Source organism: Lithobates pipiens, unplaced genomic scaffold (assembly GCF_037356315.1).
Source record: "Lithobates pipiens isolate NorthernLeopardFrog02 unplaced genomic scaffold, aLitPip1_a1.2 Scaffold_18, whole genome shotgun sequence".
NCBI lineage: Eukaryota > Metazoa > Chordata > Amphibia > Anura > Ranidae > Lithobates > Lithobates pipiens.
Genome location: NW_027507758.1, coordinates 599,307,507 through 599,322,047, shown reverse-complemented (window position 1 = coordinate 599,322,047; position 14,541 = coordinate 599,307,507). Strand labels below are relative to the sequence as shown.

The 14,541-nt window shown below is 42.1% G+C and overlaps 1 protein-coding gene across 4 annotated transcripts in view; it reads left to right on the top strand.

Moving 5' to 3' along the window:
* PTK2B (protein tyrosine kinase 2 beta) overlaps nucleotides 1-14,541 on the top strand; it is a 236,739-nt gene that overhangs the window by 144,659 nt on the left and 77,539 nt on the right. For all 4 annotated transcript variants that reach the window (XM_077489230.1, XM_077489227.1, XM_077489229.1 and 1 more), the window contains 3 exons: nucleotides 5,083-5,261; nucleotides 8,056-8,143; nucleotides 12,356-12,435. In XM_077489230.1, the coding sequence (XP_077345356.1) occupies nucleotides 5,083-5,261; nucleotides 8,056-8,143; nucleotides 12,356-12,435 (347 nt within the window). The remainder of the gene's footprint in view (nucleotides 1-5,082; nucleotides 5,262-8,055; nucleotides 8,144-12,355; nucleotides 12,436-14,541) is intronic.

Below are 14,541 nucleotides of genomic sequence, written 5' to 3'. Positions count from 1 at the left end.
CTTTTGCCACGATTTTATGGCACTATTGCCGGGATTTGCGTTTTGCGTTTTTGAAATCTGTTCAATGACAAATTGGCCCCAAAAAAATAAAAAATCATAAAAAAACAATGCAAAACACAAATCGCGGCAAATTTGCCGTAAAAATCGTGGCAAAAATGCAAAACGCACAGCAAAAAAGCAGAAATGATCAAAAGCAAACTGCATAGGTGGGAACCGAGCCCAAGGGCTGTTTCACGGCAAAAAAAACTCACTCCAGATGCGTTTCTGCATGATGCGATTTTGATGTGTTTTTTTTCCCCTCTTATTTTTCCATTCCGAGATTTCCTCTTTTCCATTGGATTTTTGATGCAATTAGATGCGTTCCGGTGCGGTTTTATTGCGTTTTAATACAGATCTGTGCAGAAAAAAATGCAGCATGTTCTACTTTTTGTTTCTGCACTGGAACTGTCTGCGCTGGTGTGAACTATGCCATTAAAACCCATATAAATGTACTGTCAATGCGTTTTTGATGCAAAAATAAAATAAAATAAAAACGCACTGGACTGCATGTGGTGTGAACCGGCCCTAATGCGGCGTACACACGATCGGAAATTCGGGCAGCAAAAGACAGGTGAGAGCTTTTCATCGGAAAATGTGGCCGTGTGTACGCTCCAACCGAATTTAGCTGCCTGCATTCCCGCCAGCAAACATTTGAGAGCATGTTTCTCAATTTTTCCGATCGGAAATGCCGATCGTGTGTATGCAATTTCGATGCACAGAAACATGCTCAAATTCAACTAGGAGACGGAAGCTATTGGCTACTGAGTATTGAACTTCCTTTTTATAGCCCCATTCTTGGCGGTCAGAATTTGGTGTGACCGTGTGTATGCAAGACAGCTTGAGCGAAATCCCATTGGAATTCCATCTGGAAAATCATCAGAGCCTTTTCCGACCAAAATTCCGATCGTGTGTACGCGGCATAACAGTATATATATATATTTTTTTCATACAAGCTCAGCCTGCCCCCCCCCCCCCCCATTGGTCTCCAGTTAGTGACTGTGCCTAGACTGGGATGACATCATCAGTCTGCTGCAGGCAGGAGGAAGCGTTTCCTCAGTCTCCTCTCCTCCAGTGATCAGACTGTGCATTGTAACTTTGTATCATTCACATGGCAAGAGGTGGCAGCAGGGGGTTGATTTGTGTCAGACATTTGTGAATACGAGAACTGCTCAGTTCTTTCAATCGTGGAGGATCAGTATCTCATGTGGGCAAAATATGAGCGGATTAAGCGTCAGCTGCCGGCGGGAAAAGTGAAAAGGCGATCCCGGTCTTTTAAAGGAATTTAGCAAAATATTTGTCTTGGCTTTCCCTTTGTTTGTTTGCTGAAGGGACATGGAAAATTCCCAGGTCCAATAACAAATGCTTATAGAGAACTGTGGGGGGGGGGGGGGGGGGGGCATTCCTGTCCTAGAAGTCTCATAAAGGGAAACTCTACTGATAGAGAAATATCGCCCAACTATGACCATTAATGATACAATCTCATTGTACAATTTCCTGTAACCACCTGAATGCCGGGGCACTTACCTCCCCTTCCTGCCCAGGCCATTTTTCAGCTTTCAGTGCTGTCACACTTTGAATGACAATTGCGCGGTCATACAACACTGTACCCAGACAAAATTGTTATCATTTTTTTCCCACACATAGAGCTTTCTTTTGGTGGTATTTAACCACTTCATCCCCGGAAGATTTTACCCCCTTCCTGACCAGAGCACTTTTTTTGCGATTCGGCGCTGCGTCGCTTTAACTGACAATTGCGCGGCCGTGCGATGTTGTGCCCAAACAAAATTGACATATTTTTTTCCCCACAAACAGAGCTTTCTTTTGGTGGTATTTGATCACCTCTGCGTTTTTAATTTTTTGCGCTATAAACAAAAAAAGAGCAACAATTTTGAAAAAAAAAAAGTACTTTTTTTTTTACTTTTTTGCTATAATAAATATCCTCCCAAAAAATATAAATACAATTTTTTTTTCCTCAGTTTAGGCCGATATATATTCTTCTACATACTTTTGGTAGAAAAAAAAAATCGCAATAAGCGTATATTGATTGGTTTGTGCAAAAGTTATAGCGTCTACAAAATAGGGGATAAATTTATGGCATTTTTATTATTAAATTGTTTTAAGATTAGTAATGGCGGCGATCTGCGATTCTTGACTGCGACATTATGGCGGACATATCGGACACTTTTGACACTATTTTGGGACCATTGTCATTTATACAGCGATCAGTGTGATTAAAAATGCACCGATTACTGTGTAAATTACACTGGCATGGAAGGGGTTAAACACTAGGGGGCGATCAAGGGGTTAAGTGTGTCATAGGGAGTGGTTCTAACTGGGGGGGGGGGGGGGGGGTGGGCTTTCACTGACATGACAGCGATCACTGCTCCCAATGGCAGGGAGAAGTGATCTCTGTCATGTCACAAGGCAGAATGGGGAAATGCATCTCCCTGTTCCTCCGCTCCGTGACACGATCTCCAGGAGACTGGCGGACATCAGGTCCGCGGGCGCCGTGGGCATGGTCACACTGTACGCGGTGGGCGCGCTCACGCCCACTAGCCCTGCCAATTAAAGGGGATGTACAGGTATGCCCATTTGCCCACCATTTGCCCACCGCTGCCATTGTGCCAACGTATATCGGCCTGCAGCAGTCAGCAAGTGGAAATCACTGCTGGGTTTTTTATTTAAAAAAAAAAAAGACCAAAAATTTAGAAAAAAAAATAGTTTTCTTAGTTTCTGTCAGTAAATTTTGTAAATAAGTAATTTTTCGCCTTCACTGATGGGCACTGATAGGCTGCACTGATGAGGAGGCACAAATATGCTGCACTTATGGGCACTGATAGGTGGAACTGATATGTGAAACTGATGGGCACTGATGGGCAGCAGTGAGGGGCATTGATGGGCAGCACGGATAGCCAGCACTAACTGGTAGCACTAATGGCCACTGATTGCTGGCACTTGTGGGCACTGATTGGCACTGATTGCTGGCACTGGTGGGCACTTAATTGTAATCAGGGCACTGATGATCGCTCGGGGCACATGGAGAACCTGGAAATGTGTGTGTCTCCGGTTCTCTGAGTAGAGAACTGACAGATCGTCTGTCCATACAGAGTACAGAACACAAGCTAGGACACGCATTAACCCCTTCACCACCAGTGACATTTTTACAGTAATCAATGCATTTTTAATCGCACTGATCGCTGTATTAATGCCAATGGTCCCAAAAATGTGTCAACATTGTCCGATGTGTCCATCTAAATGTTGAAGTCACAATAAAAATCGCTGATCACCACCATTACTAGTAAAAACAAAATTATTAATAAAAATGCCATATAACTATCCCCTATTTTGTACTTTTGCACAAACCAATCAATAAACGCTTATTGCGATTTTTTACCAAAAATATGTAGAAGAATACGATTCGGCCTAAACTGAAAAAAAAATTTGAGGGATATTTATTATAGCAAAAAGTAAAAAAAAAATTTTTTTTCAAAATTGTCACTCTTTTTTTGATTATCTCGCAAAAAATAAAAACCGCAGAGGTGATCAAATACCACCAAAAGAAAGCTCTATTTGTGGAAAAAAAGGGATGTCAATTTTGTTTGGGAGCCACGTCGCACAACCGCGCAATTGTCAGTTAAATCAACGCAGTGCCGAATCGCAAAAAGTGCTCTGGTCTTTGGACAGCAAAATGGTCCGGGGCTGAAGCGATTAATAATAAATAATAATAATAATAAAAAGGTTTTATTATTATTGTTGTTATTTATTATTATTATTAGATTGTTACGTTCCATTTGTTTAGATATGGCATTTGTTATTTCAGATAATTTGTAACTTCGGATAAAGTCGTACTTGTTACGTTTACTAACAGACAAATTTGAAAGGGGATTCCAATACCTATAATTATAATAGTTATTATTCGTTCGTTATTTCAGATTTTGGGGTTTTCGAATTTCTGGATTTTCATTATTTTGAATATTCAGATTCTAATTCTTATTTTCGGATTTTCACATTTCCAAATTTTTTGAATTTTAACATTTTTATTTTTTGAATTTTCGAAATTTCAAATTTCCGAATTTTGAATTTTCGAATTTCCTAATTTGAATTTTTCAATTTCTGAAATTCGAATTTCCGAAGTTTCTAATTTCCGAAGTTTCCAATTTCCAAAGTTTAGAATTTCCGAAGTTTTGGAGATTTTTGAATTTCCTAATTTTGAATTTCCTAATTAGAATTTTTCAAATTCTGAAATTCGAATTTCCGAAGTTTTGAATTTCCAAAGTTTCGAATTTCCGGAAAATCGAAAAGGCAGAAATTCTAAATTCAGAAATTCAAAATTCAGAAATTTGAAATTCAGAAATTCAACATTTCAGAAATGCGAAATTTCCGAAATTCGAAAATTTCAGAAATTGAAAAATTTGAACATTTCAGGATTAACGAATTTGTCAAAAAATGTTAAAAGAGTAACTCGGAACTAAACGAATTGCACATGTCTACCCAACTTGTCACGCTCTTGGAATGGCAACAAACTACAGTACTTAAATATCTCCATAGGTGGTGCTTTAAAAAAATGTTTTACAGATTGTCAGTTTAGAGTTACAGAGGAGGTCTAGAGATAGAATTATTGCTCTCACTATGACGTTTATGGTAATACCTCCCATGTGTGGTGTGATGGGGGTGCTTTAATTTTTTTTTTCTTATTTATTCAATTTTTAATTTTAACACTGTCCCTTTATTTTTTTATCACTTTTATTCCTATTACACATTGTAATAGAAAAAAAGGATGGCAGGTCCTCTTTATGGAGAGACCTGGGGTCAAAAAGACTACTTTTAAAAGCAAAAGATAAAAAAAAAAAATTCTGATCATTTGCTTTAAAACAAAAAAAAAAATTGTTTACTAACACCCTGGACCGGATGTGGCACCTGGATTTACAGGGACAGTCCTGCATCAGCTGTCCCGGATTTACAGGGACAGTCCTGCATCAGCTGTCCCGGATTTACAGGGATAGTCCTACATCTCTTGTTTATTTGTCATGCTTATCGTTGCAGGAAATCATCAGCTCCATTCTCCTCAGTGGGCGGATCGGCCCGGACATCCAACATGTAAACAGCTATGGTCTTCGCCTGAAGCACTTAAAGTCTGATGAAATCCACTGGCTGCACCCTGACCTGACCGTTGGGGAGGTGCAGGAGAAGTACGAGTGTCTCCACCTAGAGGCGGAGTGGAGGTAAACATCAACCAGAGGCTTATCCGAAATAATGAATGCCACATCTAAACAAATGAAACGTAACAAATGAATAATAAATAATAATAAAAAAATTATTATTGTTATTATTTATTATTATTAATTTGTTACGTTCCATTCATTTAGATGCGCATTCGTTATTTTGGATAATTTGTAACTTAATAAATAAATTCGTATTTGCTATGTTCACTAACAGCCAAATTTGAAAGGAAATTCCAATACCTATAAATTTAATAGCTAGTCATTATTAATTAGTTATCATTTCCAATCTTCTCATTTTCGGAATTTGTGATTTTCGGGTTTTTGGACTTATTTTCAGATTTCTGTTCTTTAGAATTTTTGGATTTTTACAAATCAAATGTTTTTTTTTAAATTATTATTTATTATTATTAATTTGTTACGTTTCATTCGTTTACATGCGGCATTCGTTATTTAAGATAGTTCATGACTTCGGATAAATTCGTATTTATTATGTTCACTAACAGCCAAATTTGAAAGGAAATTCCAACACCTAGAATTTAATAGTTAGTAATAGTTATTATTAGTTAGTTTTTATTTAGTATTTTCATGTTTTTGTTCTTATTTTTGGATTTTCTTTCTTTGTAATTTTCGTTGTTTGGAATTTTCATATTTTTGTTCTTTTTTTTTCGGATTTTCGAATTTCATTATTTCGAATTTGATTTTCAGATTTTCGTCCATTGAAATTTTCGTTCTTATTTTCATATTTTTGAATTTCATATTTTCGAATTTTCAATTTTTGGATTTTCATTCTTTGGAATTTTTCAGGTTTTCGTTCTTATGTGCGACTTTCGGATTTTTGAATTTCAGACTTTCGTTCTTTCGAATTTCGGATTTTCATTCTTTAGAATTTTCTAAATTTTGTCATTTTGGAAAAATTTGGGTTTTCATTAATTTAAATATTTCCGAATTAACAAAATTTGTCGAATTTAGTCGTTCTATGGAATTTTCGGATTTTCATTCTTATTTTTAAGCTTTTCGAATTTCGCTCTTTCGAATTTTCGATTTGCAGATTTTCTTCCATTGAAATTTTCGTTCTTATTTTCAGATTTTCGAATTTCATATTTTGGTTCATTTTTGAATTTTGATTTTTGGATTTTCATTCTTTGGAATTTTCAGGTTTTCGTTCTTATTTACGAATTTCGGATTTTCAAATTTCAGACTTTCGTTCTTTCAAATTTCAGATTTTCATTCTTTCAAATTTTCTAAATTTCAACATTTTGGAAAGATTTGGTTTTTTTTTAACTTAAAAATTTCCGAATTAACTAAATTTGTCAAATTTAGTCGAAGAGCCAATTTGGAACAAAACTAATTGCACATGTATAGTATATTCTATGGGGCCAAAAATCACACTTGAATGGCACCAAAGTAGTACAGGAAACTTTTCTGAAATAGTTGCGTGCTGAATCGCCTTGATGTGAACCGACGCCATTAAAAAAAATAATTGATTTCCCTTATCATGCGATTCTGTGTGTGACTCGAGTTGCATCTGAAATTGAACTAGTGCAAACCAGGCCTGACTAAGGGAACATGGAAGAAACAGGGAGGGTCCTCACTCTTCGAGGTTGAATGTCAAATCTGGAGCTGTCCCCTGCAGTACTTGTGTTCTGCCACAAGATGTCCTCAGTCTTGCAGGTTGAATGTAAAATCTGGAGCTGTCCTCTGCACTACTTGTGTTCTTCTACAAGATGTCCTCACTCTTCAAGGCTGAACGTTAAATCTGGAGCTGTCCCCTGCAGTACTTGTGTTCTGCCCCAAGATGTCCTCGGTCTTTTAGGCTGAATGACAAATCCAGAGCTGTTCCCTGCAGTACTTCTGTCCTGCCCCAAGATGTCCTTGGTCTTCTAGGCTGAATGACAAATCCAGAGCTGTCCCCTACAGTACTTGAGTTCTGGCACAAGATATCCTCAGTTTTCCAGGTTGAATGACACATTCTGAACTGTCCCCTGCATTACTAGTGTTCTTCCACTAGATGTCCTTACTCTTTGAGGTTGAACGTCAAATCTGGAGCTGTCCTCTGCAGTACTTCTGTTCTGCCACAAGATGTCCTCAGTCTTGCAGGTTGAACCTCAAATCCTGAGCTGTCCTCTGCAGTACTTCTTTTCTGCCACAAGATGTCCTTGGTCTTCCAGGTTGAACGTCAAATCCTGAGCTGTCCTCTGTAGTACTTCTGTTCTGCCACAAGATGTCCTCGGTCTTCAAGGTTGAATGCAAATCTGGAGCTGTCCCCTGCAGTACTTCTCTTCTGCCACAAGATGTCCTTGGTCTTCCAGGCTGAATGATAAATCCAGAGCTGTCCCCTGCAGTACTTGTGTTCAGCCACAAGATGTCCTCGGTATCTCAGGTTGAATGACACCCATACTATGAGGAAATGTTATGAATGCAGAGTGTCATGGCCCCACCCTCTAAGGGGGCCCTACTATCGTATATAGTGCATGGGGCAGAGAGCAGTGGTGATGGCAGGGTACCACCCCAAACTGGAAAAGAGGAAGAAGACTCAGTATGAAATGTAATCGGGGGGCTTGAGGACATCATAAAAAAGTAGGTATTAAAAAAATGTATTACAGCAATGGGGAGGGGTTCTGGAGGAAAGATGGAGATTTAGGGGGGCTGAGCCTTAAAATGAGGGTATCATGCAGCCTTTGTCATTGTCGTCACAGACAGGTTCTCTTTAATCATTGATATGTCAGACCTCCATGGCTTCACCACTCCCTGTCGCATTGCCCTGACACGTTTCTTTCCATCCCCTCCTTTCCAGATACGATCTTCGGATCCGCTACCTGCCAGATAATTACTTAGAAAGCTTCAAACAAGATAAGACGACGTTGCTGTACTTCTACCAGCAGGTGAGACCTGGGTGTGGGAGTGAGTATTGGATTGGGTTGGGGGGTGGGGTGGGGGGAAGGGCAGCAATCATTCTGGCTATGCCGATTTTAACACAGTTACAGAGAAACCTGGAATTACTATTTTCTGTCTCTTTAAGGTGTTGTGGAAAGTTTATGAAGATGTATTTTAATATGTATTGTCATAGTAGGGATGAGCTTCGTGTTCGAGTCAAACATACGTTCGACTCAAACATCGGCTGTTCGCCCGTTCTGCAAATTCCGAACATTATGGGCCGTTCGCGCCAAATTCGTGTGGCACTCATGGCCCACAATGCATTGCGCCATTGTAGTGCATTGCTGGCTCATGATTGGCCAAGCATGCACTGTGACCCCGCATGCTTGGCCAATCAAAGCGCCGGCAGCGAGGAGAGCCATGATTGGCTACAGGCAGGATGCCTGTGGCCAATCATAGCTCAGGCTGTGTAGTACACGCCCCATACAATACAAGGCCGCCAGCGCGGCAGCCTTGTGTAGTGTATTGGCGTCTATAGGAGTTGGTGGGTGTTCTGTGTACCTTCAACACAGTACACACCGATCGTTATCGGCCGATTTTTCGTTCTTGCTCTTCTGTAGTGATTGTTGTCTGCGTGCCCTGACCGCAGTATACACCACTATATTCACCTATATAGCTAGCTATATTTCTCTTTTTTAATAGAGCTTGCAGTCAGTGGTAGGAGATTGTGCGTGCTGTCTGCGTGCTCTGAACCCAGTATACACCGCTATATCTATCTATATAGCTAGCTATCTTGCTCGTTTTAAATAGAGCTTGCAGTCAGTGGTAGGAGATTGTGCGTGCTGTCTGCGTGCTCTGAACCCAGTATACACCGCTATATCCATCTATACAGCTAGCTATCTTGCTCGTTTTAAATAGAGCTTGCAGTCAGTGGTAGGAGATTGTGCGTGCTGTCTGCGTGCTCTGAACCCAGTATACAACGCTATATCCACCTACATAGCTAACTATCTTGCTCGTTTTAAATAGAGCTTGCAGTCAGTGGTAGGAGATTGCGTGTGCTGTCTGCGTGCTCTGAACCCAGTATACACCGCTATATCCACCTATATAGCTAGCTATCTTGCTAGTTTTAAATAGAGCTTGCAGTCAGTGGTAGGAGATTGTGCATGCTGTCTGCGTGCTCTGAACCCAGTATACACCGCTATATCCACCTATATAGCTAGCTATCTTGTTCGTTTTAAATAGAGCTTGCAGTTAGTGGTAGGAGATTGTGCGTGCTGTCTGCGTGCTCTGAACCCAGTATACACCGCTATATCCACCTATATAGCTAGCAATCTTGCTCGTTTTAAATAGAGCTTGCAGTCAGTGGTAGGAGATTGTGCGTGCTGTCTGCGTGCTCTGAACCCAGTATACACCGCTATATCCACCTATATAGCTAGCAATCTTGCTCGTTTTAAATAGAGCTTGCAGTCAGTGGTAGGAGATTGTGCGTGCTGTCTGTGTGCTCTGAACCCAGTATACACCGCTATATCCACTTATATAGCTAACTATCTGGCTCGTTTTAAATAGAGCTTGCAGTCAGTGGTAGGAGATTGTGCGTGCTGTCTGCGTGCTCTGAACCCAGTATACACCGCTTTATCCACTTATATAGCTAACTATCTTGCTCGTTTTAAATAGAGCTTGCAGCCAGTGGTAGGAAATTGTGCGTGCTGTCTGCATGCTCTTAACCCAGTATACACCGCTATATCCACCTACATAGCTCTTCTCTATTTGAGCCATCTGCAGGAGTTAGTGGAAGTTGTGTGTGCCTCCAGCACAATATACACTACCCAATTGCTGGTTTTCCCAACTTCCTTCAGGCCATTACCATGTCTGGAAGGCCAGCAAGGAGAGGCAGACAGGCGCAAGCCGATAAAAGAGGGCAAGCAGGCTCTGTGTCTAGAGACAACAGTGCTGGTCGTGGACGCGGTGCATTGTCATCAGCACGTGGCCATGGGACACGCTTGTCCTTCTTTTCGGCAGCTGGATATGTTGAGCCGCAACATGCCAACGACTTGGTAGAGTGGATGACCAAGCTCTCTTCATCCTCCTCATCGTCTCTCACCCAGGCTCAGGGTACTAGCAAAGCAGCTGCCAATGCATCGTCTTCCCTCCTCTCAATGTCATCATCAGTTACTCCTTCCCTAGACCCACCACGTCCTCCTGAGGAGTCTCCTGAACTCTTTGAGCACAGTGTTGGGTACATGCTCCAGGAGGATGCCCAGTGTTTTGTAGGCTCTGATGATGATACTCAGCTAGAGGAAGGCAGTAGGGTGAATGCAGAGAGAGGGGATGCTCAAGAAGGACAGCAATCTGGTAGTCATGTTCTGCAAGCTGCAGCATACTGCCAGGTTTGCTCCAGCGATGAAGAGGGAGGGGATGATGAGGGCACTGACTCCACGTGGGTGCCTGGTAGGAGAGAGGAGGAGGTACATGTCCAACGAGGCAGGATGCCCTCCGGGGGCCAGCTTAGGGGAAGCACACCGACTGAATCACACCGCAGAGCTCCGCCTGTGCAGGGCGCTGCTTCTGCGCGTTATTCTAAAAGTTCTTTGGTGTGGGCCTTTTTTGAGACGAGTGCATCAGATCGCACCGCTGCTATTTGCAACATATGTCTCAAGCGTATCTCGCGTAGCCAAAACATCAGCCGCTTGGGCACCACATGCTTGACCAGACATATGTTGACCTGCCATGCAGCTCGTTGGCAAGCGTACCTCAAAGACCCACACCAAAGAACAAAGCAGACCTCTCCTTGCTCCTCATCAGCTGGGATCTCCAACCCCACTAGACCTTCAGTCCTCTCTGAAACCTGCTCTGAGAGGAATGAAGGTGTACAATTAGGTGTGTCACAGCCATATCCTGTGAAGGAAGCGATTGGCTGTTGGGGCTAGGGCTTCCTGTTTGTGGTTGCTTTTGTTGTCCTTGAATAAAAGAGCCAGTGCACTGTTCGGCAGGGAGTTGGAGGAGCAATGGAGCTAAGACGGAGACTATGTTTACTTTTGGAAAAGGGGAGACACGGGTTGTTTAAGGGTGCATTACGGCATTATGCTGAAAGGGTGCTTAATAGCGCAAAAATGTAGTGGACAGCGTTTTTAGGCATTTTTGAGCCTTGGCGTTTTTTCTATTAGCCAATAGAGAACAATATAATTTGTTGCATCATTTATTGCTAAGTTTTTAAGCTTTTCCATCAGCTTTTATCTTTATTATTATTATTATTTTATTTTTATTTTTGTTAATGTAAGAGGTTAGAGTTAAAGTGGAAGTACATTTCCATCTCTTGTTTTCACCTATAGGTAGTATAAATATCTCCTAAACATGCACCGTTTAGGAGAGCTTTACTGTACATGCAGCCAGTGACATCACCACCCCTGTGCTGAGTTCCTGGTTCTGTACACCTGCTGTGCCCATCATGAGGGGTTCCCACTTCTATGTTCTGAGTTCCTGAGTCTGTACACCTTCTGTGCCCAAACATCTGAGTTCCTGAGTCTGTACACCTGCTGTGCCCATTATGAGAAGTTCCCACCAACCCTGTGCTGAGTTTCCAGGTCTGTACTCATTATAAAGGGATTCCCTGTGCTGAGTTCCAGGGTCTTTACACCTGCTTTGCCCATTATGAGGGGTTCCCACCATCCTTTTGCTGAGTTCCCAGGTCTGTAGACCCGCTGTGCCCATTATAGGGGATTTCCACCATCCATCCTGGATTTTTATAGGTGCTTCCCATCATCCCTGTGCTGAGTTCCCGGGTCTGTACGACTATTGTGCCCAATATAGGGGATTCCTACCATCCCTCCTGGATTTTTATTTTTTTTATTGCTTGAAGAAGGCGACAGGAGGAGTCAGAACACACACAGGTGGGTGGGAACACCCAAAAGTTCCAGGTGGAACAGAATTGGGAATTATGGTTTAGGAGATCCCACTATGGGAATATCCAAGACATAAGACGTCAGCTCACCAGACTCCATGATCTTTGGGTGGACTGACCCCTATTAGTAACACAAGAATTAGACCTCTTCTTTGTTCTGTACATACAGGCACAGTGGAGTAATGCCTTGCAAGCACCTCAGAGTTTAGTTGGCTGAAATCCTTTGCAAGAAAGATGACATCTGGTTGGTTTACTAAAATTTTGGTCATGACTTCCAGGGTTGGTATACGGTTAACCAGTATCCCCTTCTGTGTAATTCCAGTTGAGGAATGACTACATGCAGCAGTACGCCACCAAGGTCAGCGAAGGCATGGCTCTGCAACTGGGGTGCCTGGAGCTCAGGTAAGGAGACCCATCATATTCCACTGTCCACCATCTACGTATCTCTGGGCTAGGAGCAAATCGTCGTCAACATAGATGCCATCTAGATCCCAGAAACCATCTAGACCCCAGACGCCACCTAGACCCTAGAAGCCGCCTAGACCCTAGAAGCCGCCTAGACCCTAGAAGCCGCCTAGACGCTAGAAGCCGCCTAGACTCTAGAAGCCACCTAGACTCTAGAAGCCGCCTAGACTCTAGAAGCCACCTAGAGCCTAGAAGCCGCCTAGAGCCTAGAAGCCGCCTAGAGCCTAGAAGCCGCCTAGAGCCTAGAAGCCGCCTAGAGCCTAGAAGCCACCTAGACCCTAGAAGCCACCTACACCCTAGACGCTACCTACACCCTAGAAGCCATCTAGACCCTAGAGGCCATCTAGACCCTGGATGCCATCTAGACACCTAGACCCAGGTCTAGTGAAGTAAAGCATTCACTTCACAGGTTTTATTCAAGAGATGGCAGGGATGTAACTACAAAGCACAGATCCCCATAGCAAAATTTGGATGGAGCACCCCTACTCGCAGGCCCAATGTTGACCTCTCTTTGGCACCCAACCAATTCTATGTACGTCAAAATATTCCACTTTAACACCGTGGCCCATCAGCTTACACTGGGGACTTAATATTCTATATTATCTGTACAATAAACCCTTACAGCATTCCCAAGACTGGTCATTAGCGTGGGAGTGCAGTGCGAGGATGGATCAGTGTATAAATGGGATTTTAATGCTAAGGAAGGTCCCTGACAATAGATAATTCAATAACTTGGGCTACAAAAAAGTCTATGTTCCCAAACATTTGAGGGTTTCTTGCCAATAGTGCATGCTGGTGAAGGGTATACATATTTTGAGGAGCCTTCTGGAAGCTCCCTTACCTCCTAGGCTTTGCTTGGAGAGGGTTAGTAGTTGCTCTTCTGACCTCCCAGGTCTGCTGCCTGAGGAGGACACGTGCTGAAGAAAGCTAGGCACAAGACTGGGGCCTGAAACTTGTACTGTCTGGTCAGATGCGTTGCCTAGGATAGTGGTTCTTAAGTACCCCAACAGGGCATATTTTGGGAATTGCTCTTAGATAAAATAGCTATCCAAAATACCAAGCCTTTGACTGTGATTTAAAGCACCTGTGCAAGTTAAAGGAAAACCTGAAAACTTGGACTGTTGGGGGTACTTGAGGACTGAGGTTGAGAACCACTGGCCTAGGAGAGGTGAAGCTGAATTCTGGAGTTGAAGGCCACTTAGAGTGTTCTGAAGAGCAAGATAAATACCACATTTGGCATCTCAATATCGAATTCCTATGGTCCTATGGTAAAATTAGCACCATCTAGTGGCCGAATGCACTATTTTCTGTTTTAAACCAATAAAAAACATTTGACCAGCACATGATAACATTTGTTTTCATGCCCCATTTGCACAAAACAAACGTACATGCACTGTACTTTCACTGAGCGAATTGCTATGTGAATCTTTTATATATACACCTCTTAGTGACTCTTCTAATCACTGCTATTGTACATATGAGGACCTCTAGTGTTTTAATCAAAGACATCATGAATTTATCCTATATTGAATCTAGCGCTATCTTATGGCAAGAAAGGGAAACTACAGCGGTCATATCTTTGCCCTACCGTAAACTCCTTTTTTTGTAATGCCTGTTTTTCAGAGTCTACATATTGTTCTATTGGGTGTCTTGTACCTTAATCCTATTGAGCTGAGTTAATTAACCTAAATAAACCTCAATAAAAAAAAAAAAAAAAAAAAGAGAGACTGGCCCCATTTACACATAATGAATGTACATGTGCTTTCACTGCAATTTTCTATGCAAATCTTAATAAATACATCCACTAGTGGCCCTTCTTATCACTACTGTAGTGCATGTGGGGACCCCTAGTGACTGCTACAGTACCTACACTCCCTGGTAATCCAAATGGTCCTGAATCTATATTATATTGAATCTAGCGCTACCTTGTGGTGAGAAAGGCGAACTACACTGGACACATGTACCTGAGAAAGTTAGGCGCGAGGCCTAAAGCTTCCATTCTCTGACCATAGGTGTTGCCCAGAAGAAGTGGGCAACGTTTTG